General features: G+C 42.2%; 1 protein-coding gene and 1 long non-coding RNA gene across 3 annotated transcripts in view; one reads left to right on the top strand and one right to left on the bottom strand.

Annotated features, from left to right (window-relative positions):
• The window catches only part of LOC309371563, a 170,659-nt gene that overhangs the window by 28,030 nt on the left and 120,618 nt on the right, over nucleotides 1–22,011 (top strand). The gene's annotated exons all lie outside the window — the stretch shown is intronic.
• The window catches only part of HS2ST1 (heparan sulfate 2-O-sulfotransferase 1), an 86,689-nt gene continuing 73,544 nt past the window's right edge, over nucleotides 8,867–22,011 (bottom strand). The window contains exons 4-7 of one of the 2 annotated variants that reach the window (XM_081914280.1): nucleotides 17,818–17,962; nucleotides 16,401–16,498; nucleotides 14,607–14,764; nucleotides 8,867–12,108 (exon numbers count right to left, since the gene is read on the bottom strand). In XM_081914280.1, the coding sequence (XP_081770406.1) occupies nucleotides 11,882–12,108; nucleotides 14,607–14,764; nucleotides 16,401–16,498; nucleotides 17,818–17,962 (628 nt within the window). In that variant the 3' untranslated portion in view covers nucleotides 8,867–11,881. The remainder of the gene's footprint in view (nucleotides 12,109–14,606; nucleotides 14,765–16,400; nucleotides 16,499–17,817; nucleotides 17,963–22,011) is intronic. The other variant, XM_081914281.1, reaches the window with a different exon arrangement.

Raw genomic sequence — 22,011 nt, 5'->3', positions numbered from 1 at the left:
AAGAGAGACGGTTTCTGTAAAACTGAAGAGACAAGGCAAAAGGGCAGGGGGAACCCGCAGACAGTTGCTATCCATACAAGCAGGGGAACACTTGTGTGACAGTTGGCCCAAGTGCATCAGATGGAAGACACCAAGCCCAGGAAGGTCACTGTACTCCGTACATAAAGCGGGGCTGAGAGAAAATCCTTCTTAAAGGGGGTGGAGGGATAAAAAGAAGGGAGACACCAGGGTTCAAACAAAGTTTTATGAGGACAGCTAAAGTGCACACAGCTTGTAAAAGGCCTAAAAATGACAACAAGCTGTAGCTTGATACGGAGTCATCTCCTAAAAGTATACTATAAGGATACACTGTAGAGTTTATGAGATGGTTAACATTGCCAACAGGTGACTGAATAACTTTTCCGAGGGCCATCAGAAGAGAATACTTTCTCTACAAAGCAGAGGGGAGAGAAGCTTAGACTTCTTCCTGTCTTCCGGCAAACACCACCCTCTGGTAGAACGTCCCATGGCAGGGTTAAGGGCCACCATGTCAAAGAATAAAAAGTAGAGGGGAAGATACTGGAAGTGTCCTTTATAACCTTCCATTTGAACAAATTGTTCCACCCACATGGACAAATCACATGGAGGATTTGCAGGAGGGCCAGCTTTGGCGAATTAAAACAGGAGCAAGATCTGCCCTGGCTGAACTTTGTGATCTGCTGTTGCACCATGTCCGATCTCAGTTATCAACCATGTTTCCAGGTGTGTGTTTGGGCCCCCAGTGGTGGTGTAGTTTACCTGTTGCACGCATCTCCCCAGTTTTGCTGAATTTTAATATGCGCCCATTTGAAAAACCGAACCCTCTTTCTATCAGGATAATCTTAAAGAGCGCAAAGCAGCATTGATTGCTACACCAGAGCCCTGAAATGGTTTATTTGCATCAGAATGCTTTACACTAAACCAAACCCCAACATGTTTGCCACAAATACAGAGGAGGCAGAAGAAGTTACATTGTGGTATAATGAGACAGCATGAAGCAAAGACTGGTGCTGTTGCAGAAAAACAAAATGAAGGGATCTGGGAAGAGAGATGTTCTGTTCCCACGGTTGGAGGCAGCGTGTATCTTCACGATGGCATCTGCTTGGCCACTATGAGAATAGGATGCTAGATGAGGTGGGCCTTTGTTTTGATGCAGGAAGAAGAAGTGGTGTTTGGATTTGATATCCTGCTTTATCACTACCCAAAGGAGTCTCAAAGCGGCTAACATTCTCCTTTCCCTTCCTCCCCCACAAGTGTGTGGGGCTGAGAGACTTCAAAGAAGTGTGACTGGCCCAAGGTCACCCAGCAGCTGCATGTGGAGGAGCGGGGACGCGAACCTGATTCCCCAGATAACGAGTCTACCGCTCTTAACCACTACACCACACTGGCTCTCTTATGTTCTAACGTCAAGCCAGGAAATTAATGACCTGAATGTACGGTAATCCGAATTTTAATCTGCTAAGCAAGAGCAGCAGATTGAAACCAAACTTACTTTTGTTTAAAGCAGCCAACAGTTAGATGACTATTTGAGAAGGCAGTATTTTTATTCCCCCATATCCTAGTGGCCATTGGCAAGTGGTGTAAAGTAGCCACAAAATAATTGACTAGTATGAGATGGGAGTCAAGGACTTGCCAGCTCGTTCTCTAAAAAAGAATAAGTGCTGCGCCGGTCTCTCAAATACCTGCCCACAATGTTAGGAGTTTCTTTTTCAGGAATGCCCCATAGATTTGGGTTTATTGTTTTCTAGAATGGCAAGATCTGCTTTTGTTGTTTTTAGATATTTTTGTGGATGATTCAATTGCTTTCAGAAAAAGGGGTTTGGGTTTTATTCTATTTTTTATGTTGTATACAACTTCAATGGTCTCTAGCCGCGAAGCAGTTTATAAATCTGGCAAATGTAATAACTTAAAAGATATTCAGGGCAGAAGCACAGGGGTCCTAGGCCTGTGATTCTGACATCCCATTACTGTGTATGAAACTGCGTTACACACCAGTGTTTAGAATCTGAACCCGAGTAAAAACGAAACACACCAGAAACTTAGGAACAGACCAGTTGTGTCTATGTGAGTAAACACAAGCCATAACCTTTGCAATACTTTATTCTGAAGTGGAAGAAAAGTCTGGGGAAACCACTGCACAAAACAGTGTTCACTGGATTTTGAAGTGTGCACATCTGCTCTGAGCCCTGTCTGAAAAGTCAAATGTGCTAGCTCCAGTGTTCTTTTCTTTTTTTTGCTGCTCATGGCATTTTCCCTTCCTAGACTAATTGGAGGGTTATATATGTATATATATATAATTAAGCCCCAAAACTCAGAGGACTACTATTCTAGCCGGCTTGGTTTCTACCACGCTATAAAAACCTACTGAAAGCTAGGGGATTATTCCTCAGCAAACACAGCTCTTTACAAAAACCTTCTTCACACTGTTAGGGCCCTCCACCAAAGCTTGCAAAGGGTTTTATGGGGGTCTCTTTATAGTTTTATAGGCTGGGTAGTACACAGTAGGGAACTCCTAAACTTAGTCACACCATTGGTCCACCCGGTTCAGTATCACTGACACTGGCTGGCAGCAGCTCTCCAGGTAGTTTCAGACCAGGCTCTCTCCCTGCCCTACCTGCAGATGCTGGGGACTGAACCCAGGACTCTTTGCAGGGTATCTTCAGGAGAAGACAAGGCTAAGGAGTAAATCCTATACATATCTGGAGGCCCTGGAGCCTTGTATGCCTCCTTCTTGCAACCCCTGCAGCCCAGCTGGTGCAAAACGTCTTGCTCTGCTTTCCCTTGGATCACATCAGCGAAGTCGAGAGTGGGGTCCTGTTGTCTGGGTAGCTCAGGACCTCCATCCACACTGCCCAGGCTTGCGCCCCAGGAAGGTTGCTGTTGTGCTGCTAACTGTAGAGGGTAGTTGTAAAAAGTAGTTTGAACAGTTGAAAGCACACCATGCAAGCAGCAATATCGCCACCTAAAAGGTAGCATTTCATGGGGCCTGCAAGGGAAACTCTTTACGCTGCTATCATTTCTTAAGTCTTACCTTTATTTGCACCAGGGGAAATCATAGTCATCCATTCATTTTGTATTCTGGCAGGTTTATCTGGAATGCCAGAAAGACAATTTATGATTATCTCATCCATATCCGGCACTATGAAAAAATGCCACTGAGTCCAGCCATCAAGACTGCTGTAGTTGCTTTGCATAAGACTAGGGCAAGATCGGAAACAGACTAAACAGTATTGCTTTGTATCCAGAGGAAACCCTTCCATAACCAACAAGCATCTTCTCAGTGCAATAGTACTAATTTGTATTCAGACTTCCTCTTAAGAATGTGGTACCTGGCCTTATGCTTGTCCCCCACAAAGTTCTGCCCATTTCCCAGGTCTGTCTACTGCCTTCTCCAAATCGGTTTTCCTGTTTGCTTGAGTGAAGTCCTGTAGAGTGTAGATAACACAAAACATCCTTGTTGTACCAGGAAGTGTTGTTTGAACATCTTAGCAATGTCTTCTCAAAGCAGTCGAGCTTCCGGTGGGTCATGCATACTTGGATTAGTACATCTTGTGTGCCATATCCCTGTTTCAGTAGAAAACCCAAATTGCACTCGCTTTGAGGATCCAATTAAACGTATGTGAATTATCTTGCAATCACATTCATTTTAAACAGCTTAATGCTCAAAGCGGGAAGACAACTTGAAAGGGCACCATCTAAAACAAGTGTGTTTATGAAGAAAAAAAACTGGCAAACTCTTGCCTGGCCCCTTTAATTTTGATGGGGTTACCCTGGGTTATTATCAGAAGTTGAAAGGTCCCGAAGCTTTTGTTTTGAACCCACAGGTGTTCTTTGTAGGGCCTATTTTTTAATAAAGAGTCTTATTTGTTTTTTTAAAATTAGCTCATATTGTGAGTTACCACATCTGTGCTATGTGGTAATGAAACCCAGGGGGAGGTCACAGCAGGAGGGGGGCTTTAGCAGGCAGAAAACATCTGGATATCGCTTTCGAGATTCACTTGCAGCTTCTTGCATTTTATTAAGCAAAGAAACTTACACTGTGCTCAACTGTGGCACCCAGGAAAAAATACACAAGCCTAGCTCTAAAGCAGCATTTTCTCTGCTCAGGAAGTTTGGGGCTACCTAGCAGGCCATCAGCAAGGCAGTCTCCACCTTTAAAGATCTTTGCACAACTTATATGACATCATTAAAAAAATGTGCATGTTTTATTTCACAGCATGCTGGCCTTGAACACTGTGATGTTGTCATGCTCCTTGGTAACCGAATGGCTCCATGTTTAAAGTTGCGGGGAAGTGACCTAGTTTTACAGGCCATGCAACTGCCCATTTCTAGAGGATAAAAACTGTATCGGACTGTACCTGTAGCAAAGTTGTACATAGGGCAGGTTCAACATTCAAGTTTAGAAATACAACAGACCTCTCTCTTTTCATCTGCTTCCCAAGCTAAATCCCAAGTAGATTTAACCTTCAGGAGTCTCCTTGGCTGAAAGTGCAGGTCATCCAAAAAAGGGCTGAAACTCCAGACAACAGTTGCTTCGGCGCGTAAAACGCTGATGACTAAATATTTAGGAACTATCCCATTAAGAGATCAAAGCAAGCACTTAAAAGCGGAGTCAGCTGACCGTCCCTCAGCTAAAAGGACAGCTGCGGCAGAGAACTGCTAAGAGCTCAGAATTTCCATAAAGGTTGCATTGATGCATTACAGCTTTGGGGTAACAAATGGGCAGCGGGAGGGGGTTGCACCGTCTCAATCGCATGCCGAAACGTCCCTCTCCGGAGATAGCTCACTTTTACAGAAAGCAGAACGTTTCAAAAGGGCAGTTTAATGTGTGTGTGTGTGTGTGTGTGTGTGTGTGTGTGTGTGTGTGTGTCTAAGTCTCCAAACAAAAGCTTCCCTGTTTTTCAAAACCTGGGGAGCTTTCCGAGTCCCAGTGGCATGGCAGCAACTGCCACCACCTGGAAGTCATCTTCAAGCCTGTGCTGGTAATTGGAGCTGCACTGCTGTTTCCTCAGGGAGGAAAGTCAGGCTTGGATAGGCCAAGGTTATATGTACTGCTGGTCGGGGTGGTGGCTGGCTCAGGCTTCAGCTATCCTCCTTCCAAATTAGTTGCCTTCCGGAGCCCTAACCCCAATGCTGTGCATCTGTGCCTTTGCTCCTCCTATTCACAATTTCCTTAAGGCCTAGGGGCGATGCCCAAAAGTTTGGTTTCAAAGGCAGACACTCTTACTGAGTTGCCTACCTGAGCAAAACAGGAATCTGTTCCAATTGGAACCTCTTAAAAATATGGACACTCAATCCACTCAATGGCCTTGCCACCATTTAATCGATCACCCACTGAATTTCATAATTTCATGACACAAGGTTTCTAGAGTCCTACCTCTGTGTACATGACTACAGTGGTACCTCGGGTTACATACGCTTCAGGTTACATACGCTTCAGGTTACAGACTACGCTAACCAAGAAATAGTGCTTCAGGTTAAGAACTTTGCTTCAGGATGAGAAGAGAAATTGTGCTCCGGCGGCGCGGCAGCAGCAGGAGGCCCCATTAGCTAAAGTGGTGCTTCAGGTTAAGAACAGTTTCAGGTTAAGTACGGACCTCCGGAACGAATTAAGTACTTAACCTGAGGTACCACTGTATTTGAGGCTGGTTTGACTGCAGAAATGGGACAACGATAAAGAGAAACCATCCCTGTGATATTTATACTTTTAAAACCCAAATGTGTGCATTTTCATACTGACTCCCCCACCCCACCCTGCCAGCAATTTGAATATCTGAGATTTTCTTTTCTGGAAGAAAAAAAAAGACACAAGACTCTCCTCCCCCTTTCCCATTGGGCATTTTATTTTATATATCATTTGCATTAGGTAATCAACTGAAACACTTCAACAACAGAAAGCTCTCAGCAAAGTACGGGGGGTGGGGAAGGAATGAAGCAATTATCTCAAACAGATGTGACAAAACGGTTTTAGATTTGGGAGTATTGCACAACTGAAATCAGCACGTGAAGAGGAAGGAAAACGAGAGAGGGGGGCGAGCATCTTCTAACATGGATTGTGGGGGGGGAAGGCACCATTTAGCTGTGTGTATTAAAAAAATAATGAGGCACAATCCAAGTTCTCAATATTACATTCGACACTGCTTCTGAAATGCTCGAACTAACACAGAAGCTACGGCTTCCATTTTCTAAAATTTCAGTACGAGGGGAAAAACAAGCATCTAAACAGATTTTTGAAAGCAAACCTGCTATTTTAAAAAAAACTTTACAAGGGTTTCAGTTTATAAATAGGTGCCACAAAAGTTTACATAGCTACATGGTCTTAAAATAGGATATATTCTGGCAGCTGATCGTAGATTACACGCTTTTCCCCCTCAAAATCTTTCTGGTCTGATCTCTAGGACTCACAAAATGACCCACCTTTTAAGAGCTAAATTGGCAGTGCGTGAGACAGGCTTTTCAGCATGCTTTCTCTGCAGCATAGTTTAGGCACCATATTTTCTTTATACAAAACACTTTTAATGCCACATGATGTATTCCGCCCACCCCCCTCCTCTTAAAAAGCCACAACTTGATCTGCTGTTCTGGCTGCAATCCTATGCATACTTACTTGGAAGCAAATCTCACGGAAATCAGTAAGGCTTTGTTGCCAAGGGCATGGATGCAGGAGCAGAAGGTTTTAAACACAGGCAAATGTTTAGGATGGGACGTGGCAGCTGCCTGTATTCAGAAATGTAAAGTGTCTCGGCAGCAATACATATCCGGAAATAGACCGCTTTTTCAGAAACCATCGCTCAAGTCTCTAAGAATATACAGTGTTTGAACAAGTCCGTGAATGAACACATTTGTATATTTTGAAGCACTTGCCCACAAAAAATATTCTATGTATAAAGCTTTGCTTCAGACCACATGGCGCTGCATGTTAAGGGTTTCCAAAAAGGTACCAATAATTAGAATCTGCTACAAATACTGTTCAGCTCTTCAATTTGCATGCTTTCGTAAGTGAATTTGCAGGTTGCAGATTCTAGAAGAACGAAATTCAGTGAATTCAGGAGGGAGGGAAGGAGCATTTGTAAGGAAGAAATGTAGGCTATTTGTCAGATTTCTAATCCACCTTCCTGACCCTAGCTGTTCATAATTTTTTATACAAAACAAAAACAAAGGGCCCCAAACAATCCACTAATGAGCAGTAACAAATAAAATTAATGAACCGGCGCATCAAGCACACATGGATTGAAATAAAGTCTTAGAAGTTATTTTAAACGCCAGTATCAATGTGGCCATGCATATTTCCCTGGAGAGGGCATTCTGAAGTCACCACTAACCAGGCCCTGTCTCTGGTACCTGCAATTTAATAATTGTAATGGTGAGCCAGACAGCAGAGCCTCCAAAGCTGATCTTAACACCTTGGAAGGCTCATATGGGTGCAAGCAGTCTTTCAGATATACTACTGGGGTCCAGTTTAAGGACTGGACCCAGAAATGAATAGGATATATTTAGGGTGCCTGACCTGCCAAACCATGACTAAAACAGTTTCACTTGCAGAGTAGACAAACACTCATAGACTAGTGCCACAATGCATCGTCTCCATACTTGCGTCCCAATTCCACAGAGTGCTTGCATGTATAGATCTCCCATTTAAATTCAACACGGCAAGGCAAGCATACAATTATCTGAGTCTCCCATCCACGTAAATAGTACTGCCCTTTCTTGTATGGATGTGGACTCTCATATAAATTGTAATAATCCAATAGCTCAAGGAAATACTATCATAATCAGGAATGTCATGGCAGATATAGAAACCCATCTAGAATTCCAGGTCTCACCAAACATGTATAAACAAGCAAAGAGAAACACAGTCCCTTGCTAACCAGCGATTTGTAAATGAATTCCATAAGACTTATTCCAATGTTCCTAACTGTACTTTTCAATGCAGGCATCAAAATATTTCAGTGAACTTAAATCTACAGGCAACTGTCACCTGCGATTGTGGGCTACAATTTGAAAGAATATATTTTATTCAATGGCCAATAAAAGTTTATTTCTGGTTGACAATTAAACTGGGGGGGGGGAAGTTCCCCATGGGGGGGCGGGGCGGGAATTAGTCACAATAGTCCTGGCATATACTAGGACTTTTTAAACAGTTTTCCCCCCATAGTACTATATTCATGGCTCTGTGTCGAGAAAACAATGGGCAAGATCCATCACCTGTTAATATACTGTGCAAATTTTTCTATGACAGCAGCCCCTTTATAGGATGCTACTCTGGAGGATTCCTGACCTTGAGAAGAGCTTTTTCAGGGGGCTGCCTCTTAAAGAGCAGGGCAACTCAAAACAGAAATGATTCCTGATCTCCAATCTCACAACAAACCATAGTTTACAAACAGCCATCAAAATCAGGAGCTGAAAACACGGTTTCAAATTGGTTTGCAAACCTTGCCTGCAGAACAATATTTCAACAAGCCATCATGGCTTGTCAGCAACACAAAATCACTGTCTGGGTTGGGATGAGGTTTCACACTCTAAACCATGGCTTGGGAGGTTATCCAGGGATTTGCAGGGAAAAGAGGGGAAGAGAAACCATGGCTTGCCTTTATGTCTGAAGGACCTGCCATGTGTGAGCAGGGCAGCCACTCATACTTGATTACGTCCCAGCCAATTTTCTAAGCACTGCAAATGAGAACACAATCCAACAAGGTTTCAAAGTATTTGGAACTGTCTGAAAAATGGGGTGGGAAGAAACGATTTAAGGAACAGCAGAAAAGTAAACCGTGATAGCTAAGTCCAGAGTATTTTAGTCCTGAGTGAACAAGACCCCAGAGACCTAAGCTCTGAAATTCCTCCCTCTTACCCCTGAAATTCAGATAATGAACCCCCAAAGCTTCGCCTTGCAGCTGTTGAACCAGAAACTGGATTTTAGTTTTTTGCACTTGCAAAGCAGATCTTATACATACAGAACATAAAAACAGCCATAGGTAAACCATTCCTTTCTAAACTTTTAAATACTGTCCATATGAGCAGACGGTACGAGTCACATTTTCAGTGTCTCTTTGCAAAGGGAGTTTTAAAGTGTTTAGATGCCTGCCTTTCACTTTGTAAGCACCTTTATTCGGTGCTCTCCTTAAAAGTAGTTTGCCGGCGCTTCATGAATAAAGTATATATTATGGAAGAGAGAGCAGGGAGGATGCCCATTATAAATTTCTGCCAATATTTTCAAAATTGCCTACCTCTCAGTTCTGCAACATCTTACACAACTAGGGAGAAGAACCAAAACGTCATGAGAAATGTTATCTTCCCCAACTAGAGTGGGGCATGGCAACGTCATCTCCCAAAGCCAAATGCAACTCAAATAATTTCATTTATGACAGGGTAACTTAAGCTAAGCCGTCCACAATCGCTCAAGCTTAAGATGAGCACATGGGAAACCAACACTTTCTACTTTTATTATCTACCCGTCAACTATTTTTCACTTACTATGCTGCCAGTGTGGTCTTAGACATGGTTATTCAAAAGCCCCGCTGGGTTTATTAGCGTTTTACCCTCAGATTACTGTACACTGGACAGCCGGAATATCGAAAATAAACCTTAACTACCAAAACTGTTTCTACAGGCTGCCTAAATATCTTAACACCTAATTAATATACATGCACCTCTTGTTTTGAGGACATGTCAACACAGTGGATATAGTATCGGGAATTATAACCAGCCTACCTCGTGAAGTCTGAGTTAAAGGGTCCAAATGGCAGCTTTGCTAATTGTTTGCACAATCATACTTTCAGTCAACTTGGTGGCACTATGCTACATCGCCCTTGGTTTTTGAGGCACTCAGACTCTCTTCCTAACATGTGAGAATGGAATCAACAGGCCCACTAACAAATCAATCAGCCTGGACAATCGTGATTCTAGTTGTGCTCTGAGCATCAGCACCTGACATTGAACACGCAGCTGCAAGTAGCAAATTGGTCTAATGATAGTTTGTTTTGTTTTTGTTTTTTCTGCGTCTCATTCAGTTGAACCAACATGGCTATGAAAACACTCTGGCTCATGGTCATACATTGGGAAAAAATTAACGAAGAACACTACGAATGACTGCTGACTGAAAAGAAGAAACTGCCTAGGAAGGCGGTGCTATTTTTGTATCTTTAAGAGCAAGGCAAAAGGAAGAAGAGCAAATTAAAAGCTTTCCTTAATATACTCATCACCCTTTTGTAACAGGATCCCGTTTTTGGCATCAAAACATTCAGTTTACAGACAGCTAACAACTTTGTGTTCGTATAGCGGACAATTTTGGTAACGTTCTTCTATCAATACATCTATGCTGCACTTTGACATCCTATAGAATATGAACCTCTAAGTCTGGATTTAAATGAACTAAAAAAAAACAACTGCAAACTTTTATATATATATAAACAAAAACAGAACATAAACCTTCCAGTAAAAACATATGCAGCTAGAGAATTTGAAGAACTGCAGTTTTTCTAGAATTTTGTTAAAATGTAGCTTCCCAGTATACAACCAACTGCTAAACAACCTCGTGTATAGAAGTTACTATAAGGTGCTAATCATGGCAAATGCACATTTACTGAAGTAACATAAAGCAGTGCCCTGAACACATTGACGTCAATTTCTGTGTATCTCTTTTGGCCAGGCCACAGGCATCCGTTTTCCTTTTCCTTTTAAGCATGATAAAAGGATACAGATTAAGGAGGGTGTTTCTTTCTCCTTTTTTGCAAAGGGGGTTCCTGGACAGACACGCTGTGTATTTAAAGTTGTTGAGGTCATTGAAGTGCATTTCAGCGATGTCCAAAAGTTAACTCAAAACTGGAATTTGAAAGGCAGGTGGGATGCTTCTACTTCACATACGGCAAAACTGGTGCAAAAATGTGTTAAACTAGTTGTCCGTAACCTTTTGGTCCAAATACATAAAATATGCATTATTTACAGCATTTTATTCCTTTTTTTTTCCAAATGCAATGCTTTAAAACACATTATAAAGCACCTTAGTAAAAATATTCTACAGGTAAAAGTATCTAAATAGGAAACCCCTAACCATACCACAGCTCACTAGTTGAGTCATAATATGGATTCACCAGTAGTTCTTTAAAGTACAAAGAATCTATGGAACAAGGATACAGAATTCACTATTTGTTTTATATTGAAGTGCAGGCAAAAGCCAGCTTCTGAAGAGGTGTTTTCCCAACATTAGTTGGAAGTGCAGAGGATATTAAAGAAACACTGCCTTGGTTTTAGGCATTCTGACAAGATCACTATGGAATTTGAATTTTTCAAACACACTGATGATCAATTTAGCTCTTTAAAATGAAAACCCCACACTGATAAAATATGGGCAAGTCCAGATGCAGCATTTCTCAGCAGAACATGATTGAACATGATTCATGTGATATGAATTCACAAGAACAAAGCACAGATGTCAGCCGGTTATTAACATTATTCATAAACGTATACAACCCAAATTTCCATGTTGAAGCTAGGGAACCAACAGCTTCCTCTTCCCAGGAGGTTAACTAAAATAAGCTGTTCTATGAATCAAAAAGAGCGGAAAGAGAGGCCTTTCATCTTTATCGTTTCAGCAACATAATTGGTAAGTGGTTAGTTTCTGTAAATGTGTATGCAGGCTTCTGCAGGAGTTGAAGAGCAGCCTTCTTTGAGATTAAACTGAAGTTTATACTTTTGGATTACCAACGTATCTGGTCAGCAGCCATCGTCTTTGAGGAACCCACAATTCATTTTACTGAGCTCAAGGACTGAGGGGCCTCAGTAAGGGCATCAGCAATCTACAAGTTGGGGCTGAAAATAAGAATGTGGCCCAAAGGTTTAGTCCCTAGCCTAAAAAGATGCATCGTCCTTAGTTCGATTTAGGGTAAATCTTTTCATAGAAAAAGTTTTGTGCCAGAATGTACAACTCTCCATCTTTTTCCCGGACGGCGTGTGCTCTGACAAACTGAAACTGCTCCAGTGCAAATTCGTAGAACTCGTTCTCCATTTTCCATATTTCAGACTGCTGCAGCTTTGCAATGGTTTCTTTTGTGGGGAGTTTCTTTTCTGTTGTCTTCCTAAGATGAGACTTCTTGCCTAAAAGCAAAACGTAGAAAGTCATAACTTCACTTTGACTCATAGCTTGAATGCTCCCAGAGGAGCAGAAACATAGACCGGGAAAAGTTTGTGTGTCTCTGTGCAGGGTATTCTTTCATCAGCAGGTTGCTAAATGGGTACATAAAGTGACAGAACTTGGGCCAAGATTTATTAAGCCTCCGGGACTGAGAAACTGGAAGCTCTGACATTAAACATGAATGCATTTGCATTAGTGTGCTCTCTCAGCGCACATTCCTCCCGCTGTTTAAAGAGCTTAATTATTAAAACCATAAAGAGGAAGTGTTTGTTTTGGGAACTGCATTTCCTCACATCACATCCATTTAAGATATCTGTTTCAATCATGATTAATGCTTCTTTGGAAATTCAGTACGATCGACGATAAAGTTAGTAAAAAAAATAAAATACTTCACAACGACCAGGCAGACAATTTGTTTCACCAAATTCACAGCAACCCCTCACATGATGCCATCAACAATTTTCATTTAAAGGCAAGGTGGTGAGTGAGTCATCCGAATATTTGTTGTGGGAATATGCTATTTGCATTCTATGCTGCAATGTGCTATATGCATTATATGCTTACAGTACTCTTATTGCTATCAAAGCCAGTTCTCAAGGTTCCAACAAACAAGGACAGTCAATGTATATGGTGAGACTACAAGTTTCACCACCCCTGACTATGCTGTCTGGGGACGATGGAACTGTGCCCCGATAACACCTGCACATGGGCTACCCTTGAACTACAGCATAACCAAGAAACAGAATCCAGAAATAGAGGTGTATGATGTACAGGAGCAGGCTTCGTTCTAAATGTCACTTAATCCTTGGGGAGATAGAAAACAGTTCCATTCCTATTCTTCCTTTGCATTAGATGGCGGCCCCAAGAGTCTGCATACCTATAACCAAGTCAAGCTGCAAACCACAATGAGCTTACCAAAGCAGGCTGGTCAGCAGGTTATGCGACGTGAACAAGAGTAGAGTCTTATCGCTAATCATTCAAATTTTACTTGAATCAATCCGGTCTGGTCCCACGTTCTTTGTGGACTTTGCCTACACTGCTCAGCTTCCTTATGTCAGCCCGGCAGCCCTCTTCCTTCTTTCCAGCAACTCGCACGACTATTCTCACACTGAATAACTACAGAACCTCCTGACAGCAAGAGCTGTTTGACTGGAAGGTGATGGACCCACCTCCCTTGGAGGTTCTGAAACAGAACTTAGACAGTCATCCGTCAGGGATTCTTTTGTTGTAAATGCTGCACTGCAGGTGGTTGGGCTAGCCAGATGAGCCTTGTGGTCCCTTCCAACTGTACTATTTATGATTCTATGACCCTGTGACACTGGCTGGTATTTAAAGCCCCATAAGGACCTGGGAGTGCAGTTCATACTGCATATAGCTTCTCACCCACAGGTAGAGAGGAGCCTAGTGGGCAATACAGCCGTGTACTTGATGCAGAGTATCCAAAAGAGGAAACTGGAAACGACACTGGGATTGCACATGTACCAACATGGGTAAGTCAGTCTCTTGAGGTGGGTAGGGGGATGGACTGCTGTTTCAGGAAAATTGCTCATTCATGCCCTAAAGCAGCGGTCCTCAAACTACGGTCCGCAGGCCACATCCAGCCCGCCAGGTCCTGAACCCGGCCCGCCCGGCAACTGCAGAACCCGCAGCGCTCCTCCTTCCCGTTGCCCAGATGGCCACAGCCAACGACCTTCCTTCCCTCCAAACCACTACTATTCCAAGCGGCTGGGTCCAATCCTTTCCGGCTTCTCCTCAGACGACACCCTCCAGCCCCTTCCCACTTGGCCGCCCATCAATCCCATTGCGATCCCAGGTTGCCAGGCAAAGCAGGTCCGAATGGGGAGGGACCAGCCCTTGGACAAGCCAGGCCTGGAGCCAAGCCCAGGGGAGCCACTGCCACTGAGGAAGGCCTGTGGAAATGCAGGCATAGCATGAAGGCGCAGTGGCCGTCACCAGCACCACAGCCGGGCCTGGGGTGCTGGGTCTCCTGCCAGGGGACACTGGGGGAGGAGCAGCCGGATGCTGTCGCCACCATTGCCCAGAGCCTAAGGCGGCGCCTCTTTCCTTTCCTCCCTCTTACTGGGTCACCCTCCACACACACACACTCTCTCTCTCTCTCTCTCTCTCTCTCTCTCTCTCTCTCTCTCTCTCTCTCTCTTGTATTCCCCCCCCCATTGAAATACTTATAAGTTTATGTTGATTAAAACCGTTCTTCATTTTAAACATTGTATTGTTTTTCCTCTTTTTTGTGCACTACAAATAAAATATGTGCAGTGTGCATAGGAATTCGTTCATGTTATATTTCAAACTATAACCTGGCCCCCAACAGTGTCTGAGGGACAGTGAACTGGCCCCCTGTTTGAAAAGTTTGAGGACCCCTGTCCTAAAGGGTATGTGAAAGAGAAGCTTTGGGGGGAAAGGAGGAAGATGAAAATGGCCTAGCAGGTGGCTATTTAAATACCTGTGCGATATAGTTCTGTAGCACCCCTGAAGAAGCGGGGCAAAGCTGCCTCCAGCAACATAATAAAGTCTTCAAGCTCTTCAGTAACTCCCACTAGGAAATATTCATTAATCAAGTTGTATTTGGCTTGTTCCAAAGCCCATCTGCTTCCCACATTCCTAAAACGATAAAAAGTAATTACAGGAAGGTTTTGATGTCTGCCAAGAATTTTGGTTCCCTTCATTTAGATATTCTCACACCAGGCTAAAAGAATGGCTTAGCTGTTATCTTTGCACAGGCAAGAAAACAAAGTTTCAGCCACACACATTTTTAATTTCCTTTGCTTCCCCCCCTCCCTGCTCCCCATTTTTTTTGCTCTCTTCATGGCCTAGGTTAGATGTCAAAAGATTAATGGCTCTGATTTCTAACTTTTTGATAACACTAATGCCTTTTTCAAGTATGTTGCATGGTGTTCAGTATGGAAAATTTTGCTGTTATATCAAAGAGTTCAAAAGTATCAATTTTGACGTGGCATAAAAGCAGAAACTGAAAGGCATGTTGGAACTTTGCACTAGTCTTCCACAACCGATTGCAGTTTATCTGCATTTTAGCAAGATTGCTCTATAAGAGGATAAACAAAGAGAGGTTTGCAGAATGCTTGAGAATTCGTATAAGGAGGTGCTTTGAAAGCACCTCCTGAAGCCTTGGTCCAAATAATCTGAAGCGACCATATATGCATTTCTCTCCTACAGTGTAGGAGATTTGTCATACATATGCCTTCTGACACAGCATATTAAGGATATTATCTCAATTAAAAGTAAATAAATTAGAGCTGCTATTTTTTCTCCTACTATTAAGCAAACCGTGTAAAAAGGCTTTACCCTAGTTATTGTAATATGACAAATCAACTTCTAAACTTCATTTCACGAACACCTTCAGACATTCAAAATGGAATTGAGCACTCAAATTAATCCATGTTTACATTATAGCAGCCACAAAGTTTATTTCCGCCAGCTAAGAACAGTGGAGGACAGAGGTGCCTGGCGTTCTCTGGTCCATGGGGTCACGAAGAGTCGGACACGACTAAACGACTAAACAACAACAACAAGAAGAACAATTGGATTTGAGACCTAAAGGTTGAACATTTATACCAGGTTAGAAACTGATCTTGCTGCTACTAGTGAGCACATCTCCCTAAGCAGAACTTTGCTCAGATGATGTGTCATTTAAAGGGAGAGGGAAGAGACTTAGGAGACCATCCACAACAGCGGAGGAATGACAGAGTGAGGAGCAAATCATTGCCACTTCTGCCAGTGGGATCGAAAGCTTTCTGTGGATGAAAGAAGCCTTCTATCCACAGAAGGCTAAGTTTAGATCCAAGCCATGACATTTTAAACCGGGAGGGGGGGGGGGTTCCATAGTTACATGGTTTTTAATCAACATACCCAAACACTGACACTGGTGTTTAGAAAGGGGATACATAGTTCAGTTTGAAAATGGTTGGTTAGTTTTCTGTAGCGTTCATGGAAATTCAATCAATAATAATGGGGGTATTGTTTCTGTTTGCTACTGTGTTATGTATCTTTGTGTTTTTATTTTGTAAATCACTCTATGATCCTCAGATGATGGGTGGTATAGAAATTTAACAAATAATAATTCAACCATTTTTCAGTTTTATACTTTGGAAGAACACTTGTTAATCAAATGTGTTCCTTCTCAAAATCTTAACCTCTGCTACACATTCTGATTTAATAAAATACACTTCACATGGATAATTTATTTAATCTGCAATTTAAAGCAATTCCATCGTCTTACCAGCACTCAGAGCTGTGGCCACAGAAGAACGGAATTTGAAGCCAGAGTTTCTCAGGGGCACAATCTGAGCCTCCAGCTGCTACACATTCATCAAATGTCTGGAACAAAGACAAAAACTCAAGAGTGAGCTATAAATTTCCATCTTAAATATCAAACTTCTTAGTGTAGTTATTTTTCTACATGAACTTGGGCTGTGTTACCTCACAATAGCTTACTAAGAGGCCTGTCACTTTGTGCATCAGTACATGCTGACTCCCAGCTGTGGGCACCGCACAATGAGATAGTGAGGGGTGGCTGACACACACAGAATTCACTGCAGTGTGGCTTTCGGTATGCAGCTGCTAGTGCCCCAAAAGTGACAACTGCACTGGTGTGCAGAGCCACAAGCCATTTTGTGGGCACTGTCAAGATTCATAATTGCCTCATCACACGGTAACCACAGCAAGAACTGAACGGTGACTCAAAGTAGCCCACGATGTACCATGGATGTGTTTTTAACTTCAGAAGTTCTTGGATTCCGTTTTATTAACAGCAACCAATTTAAATTCTACTTATATTTGTTCTGCAAAAGCCACTATGTCAGAAAACAAGTCATATTGCTGCTACCAAGGGAAATCAAATGCTAGTGTTGAAAAGTCATTCTGAAGACTGGTCTAGGGAACAACATTGGGTGGGGAAACTTATCTAACAAGGAGGGACACCACCCTGTGCTCTGTGCCTTCTTATTTGCTCTTTAAAAATAGAAGGTCGGAGAGTTGCGTGTATGCGCATGAGCCATTGGTCTAAGACAGTGATGGCCAAACTTGGCCCTCCAGCTGTTACAACTTCCATCATCCCTAGCTAACAGGACCAGTGGTCAGGGATGATGGGAACTGTAGTCCCAAAACAACTGGAGGGCCAAGTTTAGCCATCACTGGTCTAAGACAATGTGGAGCTCCTCGTTCAACATTAAACCATATTTCCATAGCTCCCTTTGTCCACAGTTAATGCACAATTCATTTCAATCCTATCTTTACATAATTAATATTGAGGCAACGCAAATCTCTCATGAGTGGCACTTCACTCATGGAATAAGTGCTTCTGGGACCTTCAAACAGGTATGAAGACAGAGACGGTCTTTGATGAACCCTCCTAAGACCCCTAATAATCTGCTCCAGAGAGTTGAGAGACCATCAAGAATGGTGTGGAAGGTGGTGCAGGAAGAATTAGATTAAAAAATATTAATAATCAAACACACAAGCAGATGCCTCCATTGGACCAAAGGTTCCTGCATTCATGGAAGACTCCTGTGAGTGGGAACTGTATTTTAGGATCAAGCCTATTGTTCTGGATTAAATTTGCTTTTCAAAACTGCTACATTTTGAGTTCAGTTATTATCTCCATAATTAAAGCCATGAACAAAGCTGCCAAAATGTACTTTTACTTTTTTATCCCCTTGCTTTCGTCTTCGGAGTCCAGGCCTGTAATCATCGCCAAAGCGCAGGAAGTAATAATAGGAAACCAGCCGCTCTATAGGATCTCTTATGACATTGATGTATATAGGTTTCTTTTTAACACCAAATCTGAAACAGAAGAGATAAATCCGATTGACAAATCAAAGAGTTTCCTGCATGATGTAAAAGTGGATTTGGGGTCAAGGTTTGTTCCAGACCATTCTATTTTGCCATATTAAGGCAAGTTAGGAGGAGTGCTGGGAAACTGACAATACTACTTTTTCCTGTTTCAAAGGTATTAAAGGGTATAAATGCTTTAGAAAACTTTTGAAGAAATCTTATCCCAACAGCATTCCATTGAGGTAAATTTTAAACATACACATTTAATATTTACATATATTCATTCAGTTTATTGTGTCTAACAAGTATTATCAGCAAAAGTCCTATCTGGTACTTCTCCCTCCAACAGATGTGGTCTCTTAAAACTATGCTTTGTAACAAAGAAGATAATGCAGCTGGTGTGACCACAATGACCAGATGGGGGAAACGTAGGAGGACAAGAGAGATACTCAGAAATTGCCCTTGGTTTTCTAAAGTGCTGCTGCACAAAAATGATCATGCTTCATATGGAATAGTAGATGAAAAAGCAGTTAAATTTTAGCTCAGTGCAACAGATCTGAAATATTCTAGAACTGGCTAGAACTTAGCACTTTGGCAGTTAGCATGCTTGCCATATTTAAGACATATTTTGCATAGCTATCTTATGAAAACTCAAGCATTAATTATGCCAATGACATCATAATCATCTGTATTATTATTATTATTATTAATACCACCAATATGCACCCGACACAGTTTTAGAAGGGACGAGGGTGGTGCTGTGGTCTAAACTACTGAGCCTCTTGGGCTTGCCAATCGCAAGGTCGGCGGTTCAAATTCCAGCAACAGGGTGAGCTCCCATTGCTCTGTCCCAGCTTCTGCCAACCTAGCAGTTTGAAAGCACACCAGTGTGAATAGATAAATAGGTACCACTGCGGTGGGAAGGTAAATGGCGTTTCTGTGTGCTCTGGCTTCTGTCACGGTTTTCCATTGAACCAGAAGCAGTTTAGTGATGCTGGCCACATGACCCGGAAAAGCTGTCTGTGGACAAATGCTGGCTCCCTTTCCTGAAGAACGGTAAGCGCCACACCCCATAGTTGCCTTTGACTGGATTTAACCATCCAGGGCTCCTTTACCTTTAGAAGGAACCCAAAGAGAATGTGTTCTATTTATCTGCTGCTCACATTGTGCTTTGACACAGAGCATGTCTCCACGCTAGGAGGGCAACCTTCGTGCGCTAATTAGCACTGTGTGGCTTGCAGGCAAAATAAGCATGGCCTGTCGGTTGAACGTACTCTGCACTTCATACTGAATACTGCTGATTTAGCAGAATGCAGTTAATCTACTGTATGGTAAGAACTACAAAGATGCTTTTAAACAGCTTTGATGTATACTAGACCAACTCCCTTCCAACGTGCAAAAATAAATCTGTTTAAAGAAATATGAAAATCAATTACATGCCAGGAACAACCATCAAAGCTAGCCTATAAACCTGGACATTCAAAAATAGGGCTGTAAATACAGTTTCGGTGCTTTATTGCTTTAAGGACCAAAAAAGGTGCTTTTAAACTCTTCCCTATGCATTACCACAGTTACAACAATGTTAGCAAGGCAACGGACAGAACAAAGGTATCAACTGCAACTACCTGGATCTGCCAGCCTTGCTTGTTTTGAGGATGCCAAACCCTTCCCAGTCCGGCTCATTAAGGCCAGCCAAGTCCACTGACCAAATAGTAAAATTGCCACATTGGGAAGGGAGGTTCTGTCTTTTGTTGGAGCAGTCTCCACCTATGCCTGAAAAGGCAGTCTTCAGACAGGGATGTGATGACAAGATTTAGAATGACAACCCAGTCAGATAGGTGGGGAATAAAAAAGAGAACAGGATAGATCTTTCCTTTTTGGAAAAGGTCACTGGGCACATGATGGCACAGCAACTGCAGGCATGGCCAGATGGAACATCTTTCCTCACTCCACTTGGAAGCGGGTTTCCAACCAGGTTATGGCCCTGCGTTGCTGCTGTTCTTGATTCTGTATGCTGGCTGCCGTTACTTTTACCACTATTGTCTTTTTCCTGGAATCCGACTCAAGACTTAGAGAGGATGAGACACCATGTCTTTAGTTTTTCCATTACAAAAGCAAAAAGGGAGATGAGGCCAGAGGCCTCTGCTGAGCCCCCTCCTGCCCTTTCCTCAAGCAGAGTCAAGAGTCTGCATCTGGAAAGGCAGAGCTGCTGTCACCATGATGAGAAGAGGCAAAGCTTACGGCCACCATCATCAGTCATGTCGCTTATGATTTAGGCCTGGTGAGAATTTAAGGTCCCCATCCCTAATTTGTGGGTTGCCATCTGATTAGATTTCACTTTGATTCCGATTTAATTTTAGGATGTATTTTAATTGATTGGTTAATTTTATGATAATATGTTATATATTTGATGTTAGACACTCTGAGCCCAATTTTGGCCGGGGAGGGCAGGGGATAAATTATTATTATTATTATTATTATTATTATTATTATTATTATTCCACCATGGCAGAAGTAAATCAACATATGCCTCACTGCTCATCCATGATGGGTTTAGATGGCTAGTTGCCTTCACAAAACTTAAATGGAGTTAAAGCAAGTTGTTGCCTCATATGTTTTTACTCAAACATTTAGCATAATGGGGGGACCCCAAATCCAGTCAGGGCCCCTTGGCATTTCGATATAAACACTTGGAATCCCTGTATGCATTCATCAGCTCATTTGATGATGATGGTTCCAAGTACCCAGAGCAATGAATAAATGAATTAAAAGGAATGAAGAAAGAGGCAGAATCAATGGGGTTTAAAAAATAAAAATAGTGCATGAGTTTTTGTCCTCTACCACTTAAGTGAAATTTCTAGACAGCTCCACCACCACTGTCATAAAAGTTTTGAAATTCAGTGTAATTTTATGAGCGTATATACTGAATCAAAGCATTATGCCAGAGTTTTTTTTAAGGAGGATGAATCTTTGCAGAAAGATTTTACACTTCTCTAACGCAATAACGCAACATCACAAGTTACTCTCGCCTATTGCCGAGAGCAAGCACAGCATTCAATTTGTTATTTTAATAATCGAAACCACAAACAGAAGAAAGCAAGCTGTTGCAGGGGGGGGAAATAAATCATTTAGGTGAAAGGGTAACAAACAAAAAAAAGCCACAAGGATAATGCAACCCTGGAGGAAAATATGCATATGAATGAAATTTGTGAAATTGCTTAGCTGCCTTTCTTGAGGCAAAATGTTTTTTAGACTGAAGTTACAGTACCTACAAAATGTTTTAAGTTTTATTCTATGAATAATGTAGAGGATAGAGTAACACTTACCTAGCTGCTCACAAGGTTATTATTTCATTAGGTATTCAATGCAAGAGGTTTATTAATATAGCATATTGCACTTTCGAATTTGGAGGAAGCAATGCAATTTTATGCTTGGGGATTCTTTTTTGAGACTGAAGTTTGGCAACCATTTCTTTACAAGTATATTTCAGCTGCTGTTGTAACCTTCAGCACTCTCTGTCTGATATTACGTTGCATGCACAAAATGTACATAACATAAAACTTATGGTGCCCCCCATCGTTTTCCACATTTGTCACAGCAAATAAATTAAGATGGATTCTAGATGAAATGAACAGCTGAAGTCCATCTCACAGACCTTTCCCTTCATCTTGGTTAAGCAATAGTGCAGCCTTCACTAGCCTGGTGCATATAACTCCATATATCTTGGGCTCCAACTCCCATCAGCCCTAAGCCAGCTTTGCCCATGGTCAGGGATGATGAGAGCTGTAACCGCAGACATCAGTAGGGTACCAGCCTGGAAAAGGCAGTAATAGAGAATTGGCCAGTAAAAAGGGAGCATACATGTCAAAAGGGTGGGAATGGAAGGGGGGGTGGGATAGTATCATTTTTGACCTCCGCTTGTGATGTTCTTGTAACGAGTTCCCATGATAAGAGCACACCCGGTTTCACAACCTAGATAATGTGCAAGAGATGCAGGCAGATTTGTTGCTGAGGTCAAACAGATGGGCAGAACAGAGTGCAAACAATGAAGTCTACAG

Source organism: Podarcis melisellensis (genome assembly GCF_964234715.1).
Source record: "Podarcis melisellensis genome assembly, chromosome: 6".
Taxonomy (NCBI): Eukaryota; Metazoa; Chordata; class Lepidosauria; order Squamata; family Lacertidae; genus Podarcis; species Podarcis melisellensis.
Note: the sequence above shows the minus strand (reverse complement) of the source record. Positions and strands in the feature narration are given on the sequence as shown.